General features: G+C 54.6%; 6 protein-coding genes across 6 annotated transcripts in view; 2 read left to right on the top strand and 4 right to left on the bottom strand.

Annotated features, from left to right (window-relative positions):
- Positions 1–879, bottom strand: part of BDW47DRAFT_133307 (putative phosphoinositide-specific phospholipase C) — a gene marked incomplete at its 3' end in the record, with an annotated part of 3,051 nt that extends 2,172 nt beyond the window's left edge. The window contains exons 1-2 of the mRNA XM_024817806.1: positions 347–879; positions 12–289 (exon numbers count right to left, since the gene is read on the bottom strand). Coding sequence (XP_024669669.1) covers positions 12–289; positions 347–736 — 668 coding nt within the window. The 5' untranslated portion in view covers positions 737–879. The remainder of the gene's footprint in view (positions 1–11; positions 290–346) is intronic.
- Positions 880–1,408: 529 nt separating this feature from the next.
- BDW47DRAFT_59982 (uncharacterized protein) lies at positions 1,409–2,459 on the top strand. Its single transcript, XM_024819393.1, has 2 exons — positions 1,409–1,579; positions 1,638–2,459. The coding sequence occupies exons 1-2, from the start codon at positions 1,528–1,530 to the stop codon at positions 2,387–2,389; spliced, it is 804 nt and encodes a 267-aa protein (XP_024669668.1). The 5' UTR covers positions 1,409–1,527; the 3' UTR covers positions 2,390–2,459.
- An 8-nt stretch (positions 2,460–2,467) lies between these two features.
- BDW47DRAFT_109926 (mitochondrial 54S ribosomal protein mL54) lies at positions 2,468–3,511 on the bottom strand. Its single transcript, XM_024813593.1, has 2 exons — positions 2,976–3,511; positions 2,468–2,891 (listed from the first exon to the last, which is right to left on the bottom strand). Exons 1-2 carry the CDS (start codon positions 3,439–3,441, stop codon positions 2,650–2,652), a joined length of 708 nt encoding a protein of 235 aa, XP_024669667.1. The 5' UTR covers positions 3,442–3,511; the 3' UTR covers positions 2,468–2,649.
- A 434-nt stretch (positions 3,512–3,945) lies between these two features.
- Positions 3,946–6,570, bottom strand: BDW47DRAFT_109925 (putative regulatory factor Sgt1). Its single transcript, XM_024813592.1, has 2 exons — positions 6,094–6,570; positions 3,946–6,041 (listed from the first exon to the last, which is right to left on the bottom strand). The coding sequence occupies exons 1-2, from the start codon at positions 6,556–6,558 to the stop codon at positions 4,656–4,658; spliced, it is 1,851 nt and encodes a 616-aa protein (XP_024669666.1). The 5' UTR covers positions 6,559–6,570; the 3' UTR covers positions 3,946–4,655.
- Positions 6,571–6,797: 227 nt separating this feature from the next.
- Positions 6,798–8,385, bottom strand: BDW47DRAFT_109923 (uncharacterized protein). The gene is made up of 3 exons (XM_024813591.1): positions 7,954–8,385; positions 7,789–7,896; positions 6,798–7,722 (listed from the first exon to the last, which is right to left on the bottom strand). The coding sequence occupies exons 1-3, from the start codon at positions 8,328–8,330 to the stop codon at positions 7,218–7,220; spliced, it is 990 nt and encodes a 329-aa protein (XP_024669665.1). The 5' UTR covers positions 8,331–8,385; the 3' UTR covers positions 6,798–7,217.
- Positions 8,386–8,410: 25 nt separating this feature from the next.
- Positions 8,411–9,990, top strand: BDW47DRAFT_127876 (N-glycosylation protein-domain-containing protein; the record flags this gene model as incomplete). The annotated part of the gene is made up of 5 exons (XM_024816775.1): positions 8,411–8,456; positions 8,855–9,372; positions 9,432–9,487; positions 9,534–9,681; positions 9,742–9,990. 5 exons carry the CDS (start codon positions 8,411–8,413, stop codon positions 9,988–9,990), a joined length of 1,017 nt encoding a protein of 338 aa, XP_024669664.1.
- Positions 9,991–10,032: the final 42 nt, after the last annotated feature.

The raw sequence follows: 10,032 nt of genomic DNA, 5'->3' as shown, positions 1-10,032 counted from the left end.
TCCCGATCAACTCCCGAGCCTTGGCTCCCAGGCTTTTCTCCTCCTCCTCGGCGGGCTCATCGGCGGGAGGGGATTTTCGGCCCAGGAGGCCATTCAGCTTTTTCGAGACGGTGTTGCGACGCCCGACGGTTTCTGCCTTCTTCTTCTGCTTCTCCTTCTTCCGTTCTTTGGTTTGTTCGTCGTCCGAGCTGGACTCGCTGCTGGTGCTGCTCACGTCGCTATCACTGTCGGAATCTAGATCCCCGTCCCAGACGTCGATCTCGACGCATCTACATCCGTTCAGGAGAGCCTAACACACGGTTAGCCGTAGATCGCATCACACAGACCATCGATGGACCATAAATACATTCGTGTAGGCACTCGCGTCCGAGTCACTCGACAGCTGGTTACCGGTCAGGTAGGTGTTGTGGCTCGAGGAGATGAAAAAGTCGGTCATGGGGACGGTGAGATCGGGCTTCTGGGCCGGTTGCAGGGCCGACGCGTTGGGACCGGCCATGTACTCCTTGAACGCTTCCAAGGATGAGAGCGGATCCGTCTCGGTGTCTGTCGAAGGGGTTTCATGTTGGATATCCTTGGCGAAGTCGACATCGGAGGAGGCCGTCAGCGAGGCATAGATCTCCTCGAGATGGGAGGTCACGACGGGCGAAAACAGCGCATTTGGATCCGGCTTGACCTCCGGTGTTTTTGCCGAACCATCGAGGGACAGACGGTTGGCAAGCCGAGTGATCTTCTCCATGGCGTCTTTCCAGCACTCTTAGTCCGAAAAAGGAGGTGAAACCACCGGAACCCCTCAGTGACGTTAGGCTGCAGTATATGCTTGTAGCTGTTGTATCGATGGGTGACAGGGGTGTCTTCCTTCTGCCTTCGTGTTTTTCCTTCTCCTTATTTTCCCTGCCGTTCTTCCTGATCTGTTTCTTGTATAGTGCAGAGAACCTGACAGAAATCAAAACAAAGAGGTTGTCCACAGGAGGATGATTTGGCGGTCACTGTTTCGTCGATGCTCCACTCTTGCTTGGCTGATTTGGGCTCCAACTCCAGATGATTAGCGACCCGATGACCCATTCTGCTGATCTCCCTCCCGGACCATATTGCTTGTGCTCATGACTCTTCTTCCGTCGCATGTCCATGTGGTCGGAATAGTATCCTAAATGTCGATCCACCTTTTCCATCGCGATCTCGATTTGGCGGGGTAAACAGACCCCGCGGAGTAAAGAGAATCGAAGAAACCGCCACCGATGAGGCTCCTGCAGTTGTAAGAATATGATTCGGACACTCATATTAGCCCCGGACAGAGTTCATTTGTAATTTTCCACTGATTGGTTCAGTGGAGGTAAGAAATTAATTCTGAATGGTGTCGAAGAGGAAGAGAGAGCAGGGAAGGCGGACGATTTCCCCGCATTGAAGGTCATCAATAAGCAAGAAAGAATCTGGACCCGGAAAAAGATAACCTCAACCATTCTGCTTACTCTGACATTCTGACACTCTGACACTCTGATACTCCAACACTTCGTCCAGACATCCACCAAGATGGCACAGACAACACCCGTCCACTTCTTCGACATCACCTCCACCCTCCCAGGCAAGTACCTCAGTCCACTCCCCTATCAAGATCAATCTCTAACCTCAGTATAATACAGGACCCTCCAAATCATGGTCCCCCAACACCCTCAAAGCGCGCATGGTCCTCAACTACAAGCGCATTCCCTACGTCGAATCCTTCATCTCCTACCCTGACATCGCGCCCCTCATCAGCCACCAATTCGGCCTCCCCCCCAACGCAGAAGGCATCCCCTTCACCCTCCCCGCAATCAGCCACCCACCAACAGTCACCGAAAACCCACACGGCGCCCTCATGGACTCCTTCGCCATCGCCGCCCACCTCGACCGGAACTTCCCCTCGCCGCCCCTCTTCCCCTCCCTCGACGCAAGCTATGCGCTCGCCCTCGCCGTCGACAAACTCATCAACAAAGTCGCCGCAAAGGGCAGAACGCTCATCATCCCCCGCATCGCAGACATCCTGGACCCCCGCGGTCGGGAGTACTTCATCAAGACGCGGTCCGCCTGGTTCGGCATGCCGCTGTCGCAGCTGCGGCCGCGGGATGAGCGCGAGGTGCGCGCCATGGTCGACGGTATGAAGACGGAGTTGGCGACAATCGCCCAGATGCTGCGCGGGCGGATCGGCAAGAAGGGCCCGTTCTTTGAGGGCGTCCGGCCGGGGTATGCGGATTTCTTGGTCGTCGCGTTCCTGGCGTGGGTTGAGAGGGCCGATAAGGAGTTGTGGCGGGAGTTGGTGAGTGTGGGCGATGGGCCCTTGCAGGCGCTGTGGGATGCTTGTCGGCCGTGGATGGAGGGTCAGGGGGAGGTGAAGGAGTGGGAGGTTCGTCGTTGAATGGTTTTAGTCTATGTTATCTTATGTATTCATCTTTCATAAGTAAATAGTTAGGGCGCATGGTTTGTAGGATTCTCCCGTTTCCATACCCACGCTTAATGAGAAAGACGAGAAGAATAAAGAAGAAAAGAAAATCTCATAAAATACAGTAAAATGTTCTGAACAGGGCCCAAGTCTACATCCGTCACCCAATAGTACAGTACAATATAGATAGCTAATAAAACACCGACACAACAGAAACGGAGACTGAAAAGTGATAATTACAGTCCACGCAGGAAGTTCGCCTCCCGAATGGCCTTTCTCCGCGCGTCGCGCGCACTCTTCGTGATATCCTCCCGCTTCTCCAGACTCTCCGTCGCACGGCTGAGTAGATCCTGTGAGGCCTCCTCCTGCGCGGGCGTGAGATCCGTCGCGTGGTGGTGGACGGGGATCTTGGGGGGGAGGGTCGCGGCGCGAGCGGCCATTTTCTTGTCGTAGCGCTTGCGCTGGGCCTTGTTCAGGGCTGTACAGGAAAACCAGTTAGCAAGGGTTTTTTTTTTTTTTTTTTTTGGTTCAAAAGAAAATCCACATAAGAGGAAGAACATACTATTCGGATCCACGCCGCCCTTCTTCTCACTCTTCCCGCCATCCAACAGCGACCACAGCCACTCGGGATACTCCGAGTCCTCAAGGGCCAGCACATCAGGCTTATTCTTGAAATAGTTGAGGCCCGTCATACGGGATCCGGCTATGCACCAGCTAGGAGGCCGCTCCTGCTTGGGGGTCTTCTTCTGGCCGGCACTGATGTGCACCTCGCCGGGGGTGCTGAGCGGCTGCGACACGCCGGGGGTCGCGGACGAGACAGCGGACGGGATCGAGACGTCGTCGGTGACGGGCTGGCGAGGGGCCGGCGGCGGCGGAGTCGCGGACACTGTCGGCTTGCCGTCGCTGTACGAGCGGACCTGGTGCTGGTACCGCTGGAGGGGGAACTGGCGTGCTCCCGACCACGACACGGCAGTCTGCGGTTGCTGCAGGCGGGAGAGAATGCCCGTTCGGCACCGTTGGCAGATCATCTTGTCGGTGGATCGCTATGGGGATGGACTTCCGGGATTGAGGAACGGGAGAAAATTCGGGTTCGCGGTGGGATATAATGGGAGAGGCCGGCACAGAGAGGACGATGCGTCTGCGGAGGACGAGTTGGAGGAATCGGCGGAATGAATTTGATGCCAAGCCGGAGAAGGCATCACGTGATACTTGATGTATATCTAGATTTCATTCTTGCGAAGACATGGCGGCTCATGTTCTGTGATTGAACAAACGATATCATGTAGAAAATCTACGCGAGATCGGCTATTATACATCAGGCAATAGATTATCTGTCCACTGTTTCTAACAATGTATGTCTACACTACATTGCCTCCCATAGCATGATGTACTTCGGCCTCCATACCTTGTCGGCCATTCGAGCCTCTCCTTCTATTACATTATATAAAATGTTAGGACGATAGGACCAAAGGTAGAGTCTGAGTCGTACATGACAGTTTTAAGTTGTTCTCAAAGATAGTCATTGGCTAGGTTGATGATCCTGGATACAGATCTAGCTAGAGAAATGACCAGACCACGAGTCCCACAGAGATGCATCAAGCATATGATCACTGAGATAATCAAAAGCATGATCACACTGTCAGATATAATAAAATATGTACGCAGCTAGTATACGCATGCCGTCGGGTCAACAATTCGGCCTCTCGATGGTGGTTGCGACGGGTTTACCAACCCGTGTGACCGCAAGCGCTTCAGCGAGAAAACTGTTTTGTTTCATTGAAAAAGGGGGTTCCACTAGCCGCGAGAATCTTCTCTTGACGAAACTCGATGCTGACTATCCTTGACCATTATGGCTATCGATTGGTGCATAGTAAACACGAGCACCGTCGTATCGGACCAGTGAGCTAAATGTGCAACGTTCGTATTGATTGTATCTGTAGAAGAGCCGAATGATCCGATCGTGGTGGATGCTTGTCGATTGCACTCCGAGTGTATCCCTTTGTATGTTCAGATGCCCTTTAGGAGGTGATTCAAACCGACCCCGGGACCCATAGCAATGTGGATAGGAAGAGAGATAGCAAACACCGAATCAGTATGATTCTTTCCCGTAGTCACGGACTTTGCGATTGTCCATAGATCGAGAGTAGAGTTCGCTTTTTTGGAGGCTGGACAATCCGGACATTGCGGGCAATGGCCAACAGTCGACGAAGCCGAAGGCTACGGCGAGGTCTCAAGCCTAGCTTCAGCGAGGACGGTCGTCCTTAGGGATAGGCAAGTTCATCATAGAAAGCATGTTCCCCGCTGGCCCAGCAGCACCCGCTTGACCTTGGAGACTTTCCAAAAGGTTCTTCGCAAGATTAATATCGATATCCTCGTCCTCCGCGTTGACATCAGTCTCGTCGGTGCTCTTCTCTGCCGTCTTTTCTTCCCCCTTGGATACAGCCTTCTTCCCGACAGGTTCTTTGCCCTTGCGGTTCAGGTCGAGAACACCGGTTCCTCTCAGTTCAGCCTCCATCTCGCGCGAAAGCTGTTTGATCTGCTCGGTGTCGTCCTCCGATTCGCTGCCCAAATCCTCCACTTTACCGCGTGGCGCGGACGGCTTCTTCGGGGGCTTCAATCCGGGCATTGTCGGCGCTCCGGATGGCATCCCCATCATTTCCTTCATCATTCTGGAGAACTCCTCTTCGTCAAAGGAGGCTTCCTTGTCCTCTCCGTCACTGCTAACTGCATCGTCGTCGTCGTCACTGACGTCTGAATCGGATCCGTAGTCATCGATGAAATCGGCGCCTTCGAATCCGGCAGAGTTATCGTTCAAGAACTCCTCAAAGCGGGCCACAATCCGCTGCAGGTTCTCCTGGGCATTGGAATCTCCGAAGTCTCCGGCGGCCTTGTCCTTGTCGGCCGTGCTTTTGCCTCTCCCTTTCAGTTCCGCATCCAGGTCTTCGAAACTGATATCCAGCCACTTCTCGTCATCCTCCTTTTTGTCCCAGGTAGAGATCTCACTGTCAGAGGGTAGCCGCTCGTCGCCGGAATCCACGTCCTCCAATAGGAGCTTGATCTCTCGCACGATGGGCTTGTCCTGGCTTTGCGGGTCGGTGAGGAGCATTTCAAAGCCACAAGACAGTTTCATTCCGATCTCCGCTCGATCATGCTCCTTTTCCTGCTCTTTCGCGGGAAGCTGATCTAACCATGCCTTCGGCGCGGGGAAGTCCTGGCTCTTCAGCTGCGCGTAACCCACCCTGGTGAATCGAACGCTCACGGTGACGAAATCCTCGGGCTTGAAGAGAAGGGCGTCTGGTCCTTTAGAGCGAAGCGGCCGCAGTGCAATTGGGTCTCGTAGATAGAAAGCCTCGACAGCCGCCGAGATATAGCCGGGTTTCTGGTGCAACAGGAAGGCGACTTTCCGTGGGAGCGTAACGAGGGCGGAATGTAGGTTCTCGTTGATCTGCTGGGGGTAGTTTCGCAACCGGTAGAAGGCTTCCTCCTGGATCATGGTTGATCGCATCAACCGACCAGGTTCCTCCGTTATGACCTTTCGCGACTCCGCAAGCGACAGCTTCTCCGTCACTTTCCCCTTCTTCTCCTTCGCAGGTTTGATGATCACCAACTGTCCCTGATTTATCCATACCTTCACAGCTAATCAGCACCAATTGCAAAACAGAACGAGATTGGAAACAAACCCTATTGTCCGCCACATCGGGCTCCAGCCACTCCGGCAAAGCGCCCGCAGCTTCCACCAAAAGAAACTGACCATCACTATCCACCACACGAACCCAAATATCCTTATGCTTCAAGCTCAACTCGCGCAGCATATACACAACCACCCACTCATCCTCGATCGAGTCTCCGTAATTCGTGCGCCCGCGCAAAGCCGTAGTCCCATCCTCCTTGCTGATCTCCAGATGAAACCCATCCCGCTGCCAAATATAATCCTTCAACAGCTGCTTCGACAGCTCCGCCGCTGTCCGCTGCACCTCCACCAAGCGAGCTCGCGTTTCCGCGACCGTGTCGACCGCGGCGGGGGCGGGGTCTGAGGGGAGATGGTACAGCGCATATTCGACACAGTCGTCGGGGATCTCGGGTTTGGGGATCGGATGGAAGGTGGACTTGAACCACTCGATGTCCTCCTCTGACATGGGAGCCATGGTTGTCTGTCGTCCAGATTGGATGAGTCGTAGGAAAGAACGAAAAAAGGATTGAAGATCGATGACTTCTTTCTTTTCCCCACAGGCGGCCAATTCGTCGGGCCGATCACCCCGATCGGCTCGCACGCTAGCCTTTTCGGGAGTTGTATACATTTGCTCGGTGTCTCGGTGCGCTTGGATACTCCTTAAGTTCATGGCAGTCTTCACTACAAAAGGATGGCTTGTGTAAGGTGATATTATTGGAACATTTCCTGAACTTTTCATTTCTATCAATGAGGTAATACACAGGATGGGCGTAGATGGATATATAGTACAAATGGTAATGACACAGATGGGAGTCGGCTCCAGAGAAACCAACCCAGAAGATCGATCAAATAGGAAGCGCAAAACACATCATGGGGATCGGATATTCGCATTTTGATACAAAGGTGAACCGGATAGCTGTAGGTGGATGGGAGGGTCAATGCAGGGCTGGTCATATACAGAATCCAAAGTGAATCGTCGAGGAGGTAAATCCTCTATAGACCTTGGCCATCTGTCGTGTCTTCTGATTGACCCAGTAGACATAAGCCAGAGAACGAGCCATCGTCCTGAATGTTCAGCGTACCAAGCTGGCTCTGACAACACTAAGGGACCTCGGCCACAAACCGAGTGTCTCCTCATTTCTTGCCAGCCATCTGATCTTGTATGGCCTCCATGCGCTCACGCATGGTCAGCCCGGCAGCAAACGCCGGATCATTGAGGTTGTCCACCGTCGTAGGCGAGGTATGGCCCCAAACCTTCCAGTCGGTTTCCTCGCCGACCCAGCGGAGTTTCTGGATGACAATGTACTCGGTGCAGTCCTGCTGTTTGACGGGAGCGGCTTCTTCGACCTCGTTGGCTGGCGTCTGCTGGCCTCGCTGGGTCCGCACCTTGGACTTTCCGGTGGATTGCCGGCTCGTGATGCGGACCACCACCTGGCGGACGCCCGAATCCGGGAGCTCGGGGATCTGGGTCGCGCGGTCCGAGACCACACGGATGCCGGTCAGGAACGTCGACGGCGAGCGGATATACTTGTCCAGATGCCAGGTGACCTTTTCATCCTTGGGACGGGTGCTGATCCGCGTGCCGAGGTTGTTTGCCAGACCGGTGCAGCACGTCTTGCGCAGTAAGGGGAGGTTTCCACTGTTGCCCGAGAGGTTGTCTTAGTATGGGTCCATCCACAATTATCTGGAGAAGGTAGAAACTGACTCGGCGAATGCGGTATACATGCGCTGGTGAAGTTCGCCAGCGACCTGTCGGCGCTCCTTCAGTCGGAGGGGTAATCCTTTGTTTACCCATTTACAGTAGGCAAGAAGACTGGGATCGTTAGCATACGGTCACTCCACAACCCAGCCTGGGCGTCGAAAAGCGCACCCCAGAAAGTTTTGAAATCCCGTCTTCAGCCACAGCCACTCTAATCGCAAGCGCTCCGCCGGCTGGTGAAAGATCGACGGCATGTCCCGCCAGAGCTGTCGAACATATGTGCCGGGCAACAGCCCAATATCCTGCGGCAAGTCCGCCCGCGACAATTCCCGACCGCGGGTTTTCGTGCTCGGCTGTGCTGGTTGTTTCACCGAGAAGTTCTGAGGCACCCCCCGCATGTTTCCCATGCCATGTTGGGGAGAGTTGGAAAACTGCCTGCACTGGGAGGCCGCGGAGACGAAAGCGAGAGGACCGGAAGAGCGCTGGGAAAGGACATTGTTGGATCGGAGGGTCGATACCAAGGGACCCTTGGCAAGTGACGAAGCCATTTCGAACTGCGGGCCACCGACTAGACCAGAAAATATCGTCGTGCGAGGGGTGGGGAAGAAGAGGAAGCGCCGGAGTGAAGATGCAAATAATTCTCATGATCGGATCGAGATCCGCGGACGGGTCACGTGAGTGCTGGCCGGCTGCCTGCCTGCCTAAGGTACCCACGACACTACCTTAAACTCACCTCCGTCTCTCTCTCTCTCTCTCTCTCTCTCTCTCTCTCTCCTCCTCTTCTTTTCTATCCCACTCCTCTTCTCACTCCACTCTTCCCTCGGATCGGTTGTTTAGGGTGTCGAATTGCTTCAACTCAGTGGCTATCTCCCTCTCAACAGGGTCCGTTTGTGGGAATCTTTCTATTCTTTCTAGCCATCGACATTTCCCCTCTCCATCCCCCCATATCACACCAACTGGTCTCGTGTGAGCCAGTCCTCTTGACTTCGTTCCTCCATTCCCTTTGTGGACGGATTGCGCAACGGCTGCATATGCCGTAGAGAAAGGCTGGCTCCTTCTCGTGATGCTGCAGTTCCTCTACCCTTCTCCCTGCACTCCCGACCGTCTGAACCTGACCTGATCCCTTCCCGTCCGGCCGCAAACTCCCGGACCAATCCACTGCCACCTGTCCCCGCGCGTTTCTGGAACCCTTCGCTGGATTTCCAGGATAAAGTTAGAGACGTGGCTTCCCCCGCCTACACGACTTCCACCGCGGCCCCGCCATTCCCCGCCCCCTCGACGTCCCACCCCCCGGGCCATAACGATGCCGAGCACGCGACCACCACCTCCACCCTGCACCCGCGGGTCGCAGTCATCTTGGGGGTGGATCGGAAGTGGTACCTGCCCCTGATCATCTGTCGCGCGTTGAGTACGGTGCCGGCGGCGTGGTGGGGGCTGCGGTGCGCCTTCACCTTCCTGGCCGAACTGCTGCAGATCCGGCCGGGCATGGGACGCGAGGGATGGACGGCGGCGATAGTGGGGAGCGCTGGACAGGAATGGGATGTGGAGAGGCGGTTTCGTGTGACGGAGGTGGCATTGGCGATTATGTGGGTGAGTTATCATTCACTATCATCCACTGCGGTTGAGCGATACGGAGACTAATTGTTTAGTGCTGTGCATCCGCCTATCTTTCTTATTTTTTCGCCGATTGTATGATGTCTCGATGGTATGTCATCCGATCGGTTGTATTGTTCCAACTTCTGACCGAGCAGGCTTTTGAATTATACCCCGCCCGCCGTTGTTATTCGTCTTCTCACCACCAATGGATTGATCGCCTACATTTCGTCTTGGGTGTTGTACCTTTCTGGCGCTTCGTCTGATCCGCGTCTTCTTCTTCCGGCCTGGATTTCCATTACAACGGTACCTCTCTCGCCCCCGGTGAATACTAAATCTGACTAAATCTGACTTAACGAATGATAGACTCTCACGTTCGTCTATCACGCAACGCAAAACCACGCGACGATCAAACGCGAAACCACAGCATCCCTGCTGGTGTTCTCGGTGGCCAGTTTTGTCAGCACGTCCTTACTGCTACTTCAACTCCACCTGACGCGCGAGAACGAGCCCGAGGTTCCGGTGTTTGTGATTACGCGGAAGCTGTGGAGCTGGGCGGTGGCCATCTTCTTGCGGATGCGCGTGGCAGACGAGCGAGCCATGGGAGAGTTGTAGTAGGCTTTTGTTTCTGTATCGGTTATTGTGTCTCCCATACCC

The sequence above is a fragment of the Aspergillus candidus genome (assembly GCF_002847045.1).
Source record: "Aspergillus candidus strain CBS 102.13 unplaced genomic scaffold BDW47scaffold_43, whole genome shotgun sequence".
NCBI classification, from domain to species: Eukaryota; Fungi; Ascomycota; class Eurotiomycetes; order Eurotiales; family Aspergillaceae; genus Aspergillus; species Aspergillus candidus.
The sequence above is the reverse complement of the archived record's forward strand: the minus strand, read 5'-3'. Positions and strand labels throughout refer to the sequence as shown.

Bases quoted from the DNA above. Each gene is read 5' to 3' on its own strand.
- BDW47DRAFT_109926 (XM_024813593.1), bottom strand. From the start codon at position 3,441: ATGATCTGCCAACGGTGCCGAACGGGCATTCTCTCCCGCCTGCAGCAA. The intron at 2,892-2,975 runs GTATGTTCTTCC...TTTCCTGTACAG, and splicing joins GGGCGGCGTGGATCCGAATA to CCCTGAACAAGGCCCAGCGC.
- BDW47DRAFT_109923 (XM_024813591.1), bottom strand. From the start codon at position 8,330: ATGGCTTCGTCACTTGCCAAGGGTCCCTTGGTATCGACCCTCCGATCC. The intron at 7,897-7,953 runs GTGCGCTTTTCG...TAACGATCCCAG, and splicing joins GGATTTCAAAACTTTCTGGG to TCTTCTTGCCTACTGTAAAT. The intron at 7,723-7,788 runs GTCAGTTTCTAC...CTCGGGCAACAG, and splicing joins ATGTATACCGCATTCGCCGA to TGGAAACCTCCCCTTACTGC.
- BDW47DRAFT_109925 (XM_024813592.1), bottom strand. From the start codon at position 6,558: ATGGCTCCCATGTCAGAGGAGGACATCGAGTGGTTCAAGTCCACCTTC. The intron at 6,042-6,093 runs GTTTGTTTCCAA...TTAGCTGTGAAG, and splicing joins CCGATGTGGCGGACAATAGG to GTATGGATAAATCAGGGACA.
- BDW47DRAFT_59982 (XM_024819393.1), top strand. From the start codon at position 1,528: ATGGCACAGACAACACCCGTCCACTTCTTCGACATCACCTCCACCCTC. The intron at 1,580-1,637 runs GCAAGTACCTCA...AGTATAATACAG, and splicing joins CATCACCTCCACCCTCCCAG to GACCCTCCAAATCATGGTCC.